General features: G+C 45.8%; 1 protein-coding gene across 3 annotated transcripts in view; it reads right to left on the minus strand.

The window, feature by feature from the left end:
* Window positions 1-10,739, minus strand: part of LOC144332053 (uncharacterized) — an 82,969-nt gene extending 72,230 nt beyond the window's left edge. For 2 of the 3 annotated variants that reach the window (XR_013399768.1, XR_013399767.1), the window contains exons 1-2: window positions 9,749-10,738; window positions 4,200-4,314 (exon numbers count right to left, since the gene is read on the minus strand). Coding sequence is in view for 1 of the 3 variants with exons in the window: in XM_077951384.1 (XP_077807510.1) it covers window positions 9,749-10,072 (324 nt within the window). In the remaining 2 variants the exon portion in view is untranslated. Of the gene's footprint in view, window positions 1-4,199; window positions 4,315-9,748 lie in introns of all 3 variants that reach the window. The other variant, XM_077951384.1, reaches the window with a different exon arrangement.
* Between the last annotated feature and the right edge of the window lie 275 nt (window positions 10,740-11,014).

The raw sequence follows: 11,014 nt of genomic DNA on the forward strand, positions 1-11,014 counted from the left end.
CCTGTGGTCGCAGCTATTTGGGAGGCTAAGGGGGGAGAATCACTCGAGCCTGGGAGGTCAAGGCTGAGGTGAACTATAACTGTCCTACTACACTCCAGCCTGAGTGACAGAGTGAGACCCTGTCTCAAAAAAAAAAAAAAAAAAAAAAAAAAAAAAAAAAAAGAGCACTTAATGACACGGGGAAAGGTTCATAATACATTTTAAAGTAAAAAAAAACAGGTGTTACATATACATGTATACATATACAAGTATAAACAAAATTAATAAAATATACAATTAATATACTATTAACGGGGACTATCACTACCATTAGAGAGATATTTATTCAGTGCTTTTGTTTTCCTCATATTTTATAAAAGTTTCACTTCTGTAATCAGAGAACAACACAGTTTTCTTTTTGTTGTTGTTGTTTTTTCTTTTCTGAGACAGAGCCTCACTCTGTTGTCCAGGCTAGAGTGCAGCGGCTTGATCACGGCTCACTGCAGCCTCAACCTCCTAGGCTCAAGCAATCCTCTAGCCTTAGCCTCCTGAGTAGCTGGGACTACAAGTGTGTGCTACAATGCCCAGCTAATTTTCACTTTTTTGTAGAGATGGGGATCTCACTTTGTTGCCCAGGCTGGATTCAAACTCCTGGGCTCAAGTGATCCTCCCACCTGGGCCTCCCAAAGTGCTAGGATTACAGGCATGAGCCACCACACCCAGTCTTTATTTTGATTTTGACTTAAGAATTTTACTCTTCCTCATGACAGCAATTGGCCTACCTCTTGCCGTCCTTTTCCTCCCATCCATCCTTCATGAGTCCCCTGGGGCTCTGAAAATTTGAATTCCACTGCTCTCACCTTGCCTGGCCCCAGAATGCTCCTGTCTCCCTAATTATTACTTTAGCCCGAATACACCCACAGTCCCCTTTCTTCTTTCTCTTCAGCAGGTTAAGACAGGATGGCATTTTCTGAAATCAGTTGGGAGAATGAAAAGGAAATAATTAGAGACAACACTGGCAGCAACAAAAGGGATGTGGCAAGAATTGACTTTCTTACCCAACATGCCATCTACCCCTGTGCTGTCTAATATGGCAGCCATTAGTCATGTGTGGCTACTGAGCACTCAAAATGTAGCTGGTCCAAACTGAGATGTGCTGTATGTGCAACATATGCATCAGATTTTGAAAACTTTATTTATTTATTTATTTTTGAGACAGAGTCTTGCTCTGTCGCCCAGCCTGGAGTGCAATGGCACAATCTCAGCTCACTGCAACCTCTGCCTCCCTGGTTCAAGCAATTCTCCTGCCTCAGCCTCCCAAGTAGCTGGGATTACAGACACCCGCCACCATGCTTAGCTAATTTTTGTATTTTTAGTAGAGACAGGGTTTCACCATGTTGGTGAGGCTGGTCTCAAACTCCTGACTTCTCAGGTGATCTGCCCCCTTCGGCCTCCTGAAGTGCTGAAATTACAGGCATGAGCCACTGCACCTGGCCTGAGAACTTTATTTTAAAAAAGAGTGTAGGCCGGGTGTGGTGGCTCACACCTGTAATCCCAGCACTTTGGGAGGCCAAGGTGGGCAGATCACGAGGTCAGGAGATGGAGACCATCCTGGCTGACACGGTAAAATCCCGTCTCTACTAAAAATACAAAAAAATAGTCGGGCGTGGTGGCAGGTGCCTGTAGTCCCAGTTACTTGGGAGGCTGAGGCAGGAGAATGGCATGAACCCAGGAGGCAGAGCTTGCAGTGAGCCGAGATCATGCCACTGCACTCCAGCCTGGGCGACAGAGCAAGACTCCATCTCAAAAAAAAAAAAAAAAAAAGAGTGTAAAATCTCTCTTAAATAATTTTTATATGGATTACATGCTGAAATGATTTTGGATATATTGGGTTAGATAAAATAAATGTTTAAACATTGATTCACCTAGGTTTCTATTTTTACCTTTTAAAACATGTGGCTACTAGAACATTGAAAATTATGTATGTGGCTCTATTTCTATTGGACAGTGTTGCCCTAGGGGGCTCTTCCCCCTTTCTCCCATCTGCCTCTCCCAGAGGGGTTACAAAACTAAATACTCATTTGCCCATCTCTCTTTCAGCTAGGGATGGTCATAGTGACATAGCTCTGGCCAAGTGGAAGGCTGGTGGGGTGGGGATTTGGATGGGATTCTGGGAAGGTTTTGGCTTTCCTGATTTAAAAAAAGACCGACACAATACACCCATTAGAATGAGTAAAATCTGGCACACTGATGACACCAAACACAGGTGAGGATGTGGAGCAACAGACACTCCCATTCATTGCTGGTGGGAATGCAAAGTGGTACAGTTATTTTGGAACACAGTTTGGCAGTTTCTAACAAAACTAAACATACTCTTACACTCTCACTCCTTGGTATTTACCCGAAAGAACTGAAAACGTATGTCCATACAAAAACCTGCACATAAATGTTTACATCAGCTTTATTCATAATTGTCAAAACGTGGAAGCAACTAAGATGTCCTTCAGTAGGTGACTGAATAAACTATGGTACATCTAGACAGTGGAATATTATTTAGAGCTCAAAAGAAATAAGTTATCGGCCAGGTGCCGTGGCTCATGCCTATAATCCCAGCACTTTGGGAGGCCAAGTCGGGTGGATTGCCTGAGCTCAGGAGTTCACAATCAGCCTGGACAACACGGTGAAATCCTGTCTCTACCAAAATACGAAAAATTAGCTGTACGTGGCGGCGTGTGCCTGTAGTCCCAGCTACTCAGAGACTGAGGCTGGAGAATTGCTTGAACTTGGGAGGCAGAGGTTGCAGTGAGCCAAGATCGTGCCATTGCACTCCAGCCTGGGCAACACGAGTGAGACTTCATCTCAAAAAATTAAAAAAAAAAGCCCAACAAACAAGAAATGAGTTATTAAGCCATAGAAATACATGGCTTGATAAGTATTGCATATTACAATATGCATATTACTAAATGAAGAAAAAACAATTAGAAAAGGCTGCCAACTACATGATTCCCATTATATGACATTCTGGAAAAGGCAAAACTATGGAGACAGTGAAAAAATCAGTGGTTGCCAGTGGTTGCCAGCGGTTGGGGAAAGGGAGGGATAAATAGGGGAAGCATTGAAGAGGATTTTTAGGGCAGTGAAACTACTCTGTATGAGACTATGAGACTATAACACTGAATGTATGTCATCACAGGTTTATCCAAACCCACAGAATGTACAACACCAAGAGTGAGCCCTAATGTAAACTGTGAACGTGGGGTGACTGTGATGTGTCAATATAGGTCCATCAGCTGTAACAAATGCACCACTGGCTTCAGGGATGTTGATAATGAAGAGACGGTGGGTGTGGAAGGGTGGGTAGGAGGTGTATGAGAAATCTCTGTACCTTCCACTCAATTTTGTTGTGAATCTAAGAAAAAAAAAATCTAAAGCTACTTAAATAAAGCCTTAAAAGAGAACAAAAATGTTAAAAAAAAAAAAAAAAAGACCCAGCTGGCATTGCCCCTTCCTCCCTCTCCCATTTCTTCCTGTCCTGAACGAAGGCTTAATGCCCAGAGCCGAGGCAGGCAATTCATGGCCATGAGAACCAAAGCCAGCCTGCCAAGGGAGGGGAGATGTGAGGCCTGAATTCTTGCTGGCAACGTTTAGCAACTGAACCAAAACCAATTCACATCTCTTGTCATGTGAGAAAAATAAAGCCCTGCTTTTCTGAAGGCACCTTAAGTGGTATTCTGTTTCTTGCAGCTGCACATAATCCTAAATGACAGAACAGACAAGTCTCCATAGGACAGGCCTCTGCTCTAAGCCAACACACATGTAGCCTCTGTAACTGCCACAAGCTTCCTAGGTGCCTCCTCTAGGCTCTTGCCCCTGGACTCCTGCAGCTCACTCAAGGCCGCCACCTTCATTCATGCCCACACGGGAACTATCTCATCTCCTTGTAGGTCAAGACCCAAGAGGCCCAGTTTTAAAGCTTCTGAAACCCCCTAGGCCGTTTCAGTTTTTGGTCTGGGGAACTGTGGTGGTGGGGTATGCTGACCTCATCTCCAGGTCACACGCCTCCACGGGGAAGTAGTCAGCACCATCAAGATCTACAAGGTAATACTTGAATTACGGAAAGCACAAATTATGTGTCATCGGAACCAGCAAACACACAGTAGCAGGAAGGATGCTCGCTCCCAAGGCCCTTCAGTCATCAGAGGACAACACTCAAGCCCCACCTGAGTCTTCTCCCCATTCCATCGGCCATCCCTGTCAGGATGTGGTGTCAGGGCCATTCCCAACAGCCTCTTCCGAGTAGACTCCAATTTGTCTAATTCTCCTTGAAGGGTGCTCCTGGGAGAAAAGAAAAGGCTGCTAATTTGCATGACACAGACTCTTCTCACAGCATGGAACCACCAAGACATCAAAATACACCAGCTGCCTGAACCTGAAGTGCAGCCAAACAGAAATGAGATTTTTGTGGATGCTAATAGGCACTATGCAGCCTTGGATCATTTCCTCTAGTTCTAGATCCAACTTATGTGACTGTGGGCAAGTGACTGTTACGAGAAAACCTCGGCTAAAACACTCTCCTGGTCTCAGACCTTCTGACACCAACCTAGAGCGGTTCCTCCTCCATCATGAAAAGCAGTTGAATTGGCAAACTGTGACTGTGGCAAATGTCTGTGGTTACTGTCTCAGTAAACAGCGCCCTCCATCCAGGTGCACAGGCCCAAGCCCTACGGTCATTGTCGATTCCTCTTTCTCTCCCACTCAATAATATGGAACTCATTAGCAGAACGCATAAGGTCTGCCTTCAAAATGCATCCCAAGTGCAGGTACTTCTCACCTTTCTTTACTATGCCAGTCCAAGCTATTGTCATCACACCTGGACCCTTCTAAAAGCCTATTTGGTCTTTGCTTCCACTCTCACTCCCTAAGTTCTATTCTCTACCCAGTAGCCGGAATGGCCCTATTAATCAAGTCCTGTCATTCCTCTGCTTTCACCTCTCCAACGTCCTCACATCTCCTTCTGAGTAAAATCTAAATTCCTCTCCATGGCTCAAAGGTCCTGGTAATCTAGACCCCCGCCTCTTGTCTACCTCCACTGGCTCTATCATTCCCTCCTCTCCAGCTGCTCTGGCATCCTATCTCAGAGACTCTGCACAGCTATTTCCTCTGCTTAGAACATTCTTCCACCATTTATCAGCCCCTCACTTCCTTCAGCCCTCTTGTTTGTTCTACATCCTTGGAGAGGCCCTGCATGGCACATATTTTACTGTCTGTCTCCTCCTACCAGAATGTAAGCTCTCTGATGGCAGGATCTTTGTTTCTTCCTCTATCACCAGCCCCCTAGTAGAGTGTCTGAGAATGTGCTGAATGAATGAATAAATACTGCAAATGCATAAATAGCTTGCTCAAAGTCCGACAATGGTGCTGACTGGCTTTCAGAGTCTCTACTGAGGAATAAAAATAACTTTGTCCCTCAGTGTCCCAGAGATGTCACAGGGCTCGCTTTGGTTGAACCAGAGGTAGGATGCCCCAAGTTCTACCTGTTCAGGTAGGTCTTTTCCCCAGAAGCAGCTCCTGGCAGGACGAGGGAGTCCTATGAATTCTAAAACCCCCACAGAACAGGGTTTAAAAAGTACTAAATTAGAGGTTTCTAAAGGCTTCTCTAACCCAAAACTCAAATACAGTTAGTGGATCAGAAGAAGCAAAAAGACCTTTCCTGGTCTGTCCTTCCCCTACAGCTGCTACACTTCTCGGAAAGTGGCCACAAAGGGACAAGAGAAGGAACTTGATGCCCTGTGACATTATCACCCTGATAGAGTTGCAATGCTAAACTCTGATTGAGCCCTGCTGTTTCAGAAGTGTAATGTCAAGCAATGCACTAATGAGATGAGGAAACTGCATCAAAGAAGCCAGCTCATCCTTGGGGAAATGAGAACACAGTGTCTGACGTCAGCATGACACCCAACTCCTATCTTAGCACAGGCTACAGATAGTATGCTGCTGTCAGCTTCATTATGGAAACAATACAGAAATCTGCAGCAGACATTACTCCCAGCTTCTGGACTGTGAATCAATGACACCAATGCTTCAGGAGCCAAATTGGAAGGCTAGACAAAGTCATCAAACTTGAGGATTCAGCAAGGTAATGGGACTGAATATGGTTTCTGGCGCAGAGCTGCTATTAGTCAGGGCAATGTGAAATTCACTGCTACTAGAGCTTCCTGGGTGGATTCACTCATTCATTCAACAAACATTTGCTGGCAATAAAGAGATCTGCCACGCAACAAAGAGAAGAAAAAGACTACAAAAGATTACCCTGCCTTTTGTAAACTAACAATGTAATAACTATGATGACAGTGCTAAAAAAAGAGCAGCCAGCTGGGTGTGGTGGCACATGCCTGTAATCCCAGCACTTTGGAAGGCTGGGGCAGGAGGATGGCTTGAGGCCAGGAGTTTGAGATAAGCCTTGGCAACACAGTAAGACCCCGTATTTATTTACATATATTTTTAAAAAGAGCAGCCAACATTTTTTTGAGCACTTATCCTAGCAAGTACTGCTGGATTCTTTTTTTTGTTTGTTTTTTATTTTTTGTTTTTGAGTTGGAGTCTCTGTCATGCAGGCTGGAGTGCAATGGTGCGATCTCAACTCACTGCAACATCCGCCTCCTGGGTTCAAGCGATTCTCCTGCCTCTGACTCCAGAGTAACTGGAATTACAAATCAGTGCCACCACGCCCGGGGAATTTTTGTATTTTTAGGAGAGATGGAGTTTCATCATGTTGGTAAGGCTGGTCTCGAACTCCTGACCTTGTGATCTGCCTGCCTCGGCCTCCCAAAGTGCTAGGATTACAGGTATGAGCCACTGCGCCCGGCCATGTTGGATTCTTTAAGTGCAAGATCTCACACTATCATCACAACAGCCCTCGGTATTACTATCCTTGTTTTGAAGATGAAGAAACTGAGGCTCAGACACTGATTCAGAATCACAGCAGGGTTCAAATCCCCTGACTATAAAAGCCAGTGCCCATAACTGCTAGGAAACACTGCTTACTCTAACCTAGTGCATTAACCTAAGTAGGATAAATAGGGACTTCACCTTCTGATAGTGAAGGGAGGGTTTCTGAAAACAAAAAGAAGTCCAGGTGCGGCAGTTTATGTCTATAATCCCAGCACTTTGGGAAGCCAAGGAGGGAAGATCCGTTGAGCCCAGGAGTTCAAGACCAGCCTGGGCTACACAGGGACACCTCACCCATTCCTACAAAAAATGAAAATATAATTAGCTGAGCATGGTTGTGTGTGCCTGTGGTCCCAGCTACTAAGGAGGTTGAGGTGAAAGGATCACTTGAGCTCTAGAGGACGAGGCTGCAGTGAGCTGTGACTGTGCCATTGAACTCCAGCCTGGACAACAGGGTGAGACTCTGTCTCAAAAACAAACAAACAAACAAAAAACAAAGGGCCAGGCACAGTGGCTCACACCTGTAATCCCGGCACTTTGGGAAGCAGCCAAGACGGGCAGATTTGAGATTAGGAGTTCAAGACCAGCCTGGCCAACATGGAGAAACCCCGTCTCTACTAAAAAATACAAAAACTTAGCCGGTCATGGTGGCTCATGCCTGTAACTACTTGGGAAGCTTAGGCACAAGAGTTGCTTGAGCCAGGGAGGCAGAGGTTGCAAGTTGAAGTAAGCCAAGATCGCGCCACTGCACCCCAGCCTGGGTGACAGAGTGTGACTGTCTAAAAAAAAAAAAGAGAGAGAGAGAGAAGAATATGGTGAATATGATATTCTTGCTCCTGCTGATGGAAGAAGTCAGTCCGGGAGCCCAAGTCTGGGAATCCATAACAGGGGCCGGATTACACTGCAAGCAATAATGAATGTAGCTGCCAACATACATCTTATTTCCAACTGAGAAATAAGAAAGCCTCAGAGGGGAAAATTCACTTTCCCAGACTTTTTAGTGGGGTGGAGGGGTAGAATCATTCTCATTTGACCCCCGTACATCTTGACATTTCTACTTATTAGAAATTAAAGTATAAATTAAGAAGCTTACTCTCCCTTCTCAGAATCCCATAGCTTCTCATCTGTAACTTCCTCAAAGCACCTGCCACCTTCTCTTACTACCCTGGAGAGTTGCTGACAGATGCTAACTTATTTTTACTAAATACATTACCTTACCGGAAAGGCTAAACATGCATAATAGATAATACCAGCTACCCTTTGTTGAAAGAGGCTTACAGATGGATGAGGAAACAGTGAACTGCCCAAGTAGCATAACCAAGACCAAAGTCCACCTGACTCACAGCCCAGTGATCTTTTAAGGACACGATCCTGCCTCTTCTATAGAACCATGTAAAAAGCTGAAAAACTTAGAGAAATAAAAGGAGAAATGCAGGCAAATGGTTCTGTAATCCTGCCAGAGGCTAAAAGTCCTTGTAGCAGGACAAATGCAATCCTTTCCAACCTCACAATGCAAACAGATGATAATAGTTGTCAAAAGACAAAAATTACAAGAAATTTAGTTTAAAATCTTAATTGGCTTATATTTGCATTCTAGAATCAGCCAGTGCCTCGTTCTATAAAATAGAATGAGTGCTCTGATTAGCTGAGCTGAGGAGGCTGGCTTTATAGACAGAAAAGGGCTGAAGAAAGCAGAAACGCAGAACAAAAAGCGAATTGGTTGTTTCAAAGTTATTTTCCTTGTAAAGGTTAAAGCAGAGAGGACTTCCTCATCATGCCAGCTAAAGCTGGTTTATTTGGGGATTTGGCTATATTAACTGTCTCTCTCTCCTAATTTCTAGGAAAGTCAAATAAGCAACTTAGTTTCAGCCTGGTGGCATGGAACTTCAGCATAAGTGACTCCATATTGGGTTGATGTGTTGGGCATAGTGCAGGGGCTCAGTCCAAACCAATAGCCTCTTATAAATTTTATATAACATAGTGATAACAACAATATGACTGTGGTAATAATAGAGGCAGCTTACTATGTGCCTGGAACCATTCTAGGGGCTTTACAATTTTTTAAAAAATGTCCTAAGTTCTTGAAGGCAAGGGACTTTACAAATATTAACTCCTATAATTATTATAACGATATTAAGTGGGTACTATTATTATCCCCACTTTTTAACGAGGCAAGGTTGAGAGGTTAACCAATTTGCCCCAGGCAAGCCCATGAGCACTTACCATGTGCTACAAACTAAGTCCAGAAATTGTACTAAGTATAATTAACTGGTTTAATACTCAAAGCAACTCCAAGATACCTGCTATCATTATCACCACTTTCAGAGGGAGCCACAGAGCTCAAGGCAGCCCGAACCCGGAGCCCGCGCTTAGCCACCAGCTGCGTGGCTGAGGGCAGGGCGAGCTGACCCAGGTTGGGCGCGCGTGGGGTGGGGGCTGGGTAGAGATCTGTTCACTCGAGTTCTCAGCAAGGGCCGTACTGGACGTCGGCTCTGAGTGTGACCAAGGCCCTCGGCTTCTCCAGATCCAGGTGCCCCAGCCCGGGAGCTCCGTGCCAGGGAGCCTCCGAGCATCGCGGGCCGCTACTGCCCCCTGCCGCCGCCCAGGCCCTGCAGGGAGAGCTTGCCCGGAGCAGAGGCGCACGGCTGCCAGGCCTCCGGCAGCTCCCATCCACGACCACCCAGAAACCCCGCAGAGGAAACGGAAGCCGCCGCCCGGCACTTTCTGCACTCCTCTCTCCGCCCTCAGGTCCCTGCGGCCTCCCATCGCCGTCGTCACTTCTCGTGGGCTGGCGGGTAGAGCCCACCGGCTCCCCACCCACCTGGCTCGCGGCCCACGCTCCGAACGCCAGAAGTTGCCATGGTGAAGGACGCGGGAGAAGCGCCGGAACGGGCGCGGACTCCAGGGAGGGCGCAGAGGAGGCCACGCGGGTCCTTCCTCTACCTGGGCCCAGGCACTTCCGGTCTCGTGGGCGTCGGGGAAAGCTACTTGCAGACTTCGCTGCGGGCTTAGGATCTCCGACAGGAAGGGAAGCGGGGGCTGGAGGACGCAGAGACTCTCCCTGGGCTGCTCGAAGTCCAAGCCTGTAACCTGGCTCGGGTCCTCGTTTTCCAGCCGTCAGTGACCGGCTGCCCGCGGTTGCCATTGTGACGCTGGCCGCGGAGAAGGGCAAGGTCCTGAGTCGCGTGCAGTTGCTCCTCGCCGCCACTTTCCTCCCCCAGGCTGTGGGTAGTAGACGTCAAAAGAGATACACCAAGGCGCGACCCAGACTCAGGACCGCCAGCGTGGGGGCTGCTTCAAGCATTGGACACACTTCCTGGGCCCCTCGTGACCGCACCCTCCTGGCCTCACACCGCGGGGTGGGTTTGCATGAGGGTGGGCTGAGCCCTGTCACTGAGCGACACTGACTTTTTCAAGGCCGCCTAGCTTTGGTTACAATGGATGTCTCATACTGAATTTTAATCAGTTTCTTACTGGAGGACATTAATATTTTTCAATCTTTTGTTATTACAAACAATACTAGAGTAGTGTGGTAATATCCTTGTGTGTACGTGCACACATGCAACTTTCTCTGTAAATTTCCAGAAGTAAAATTTCTATGTCAAAGGCCAAATGCAATTTTAATTTTCATGAATATGACAAAATTGCTCTTCAAAGACACTAGCAAATTTACATCTCCACCAAAACTGGAGTCCGATAATTTTAATTAGGATTATATCAACGGTGATGAACTGTTGCAAAAGAATTTTCCAGAGCCTTTGCCATTAAACCAATTCTTTGATCAGTTTTTTTAATGCAACGTAAATAGTATCCATATTCATTTTTATTTTATGGAAATTGTCTTCACTGATTCTTTTACATATAAGTTTCATGATAAAGATTTTACTTCTTTAAAATTTGTATGTCGAATTTTACTTTGGTTTCCATCATTGTGATATTTCTTATTTCAGGCTCATTTTATTGAAAAGGAAAAAAAAAGGCAACCCCGACATTCAGAAGCTAGCCTGGCATCATAGGTCCACCATGTTATCCTCCTATTGTACATAGCATCACAAAATAACCTCAGATATGGTTACAGAGAGTATGA

This window comes from Macaca mulatta, chromosome 10, assembly GCF_049350105.2.
Source record: "Macaca mulatta isolate MMU2019108-1 chromosome 10, T2T-MMU8v2.0, whole genome shotgun sequence".
In the NCBI taxonomy this organism is placed as follows: Eukaryota; Metazoa; Chordata; class Mammalia; order Primates; family Cercopithecidae; genus Macaca; species Macaca mulatta.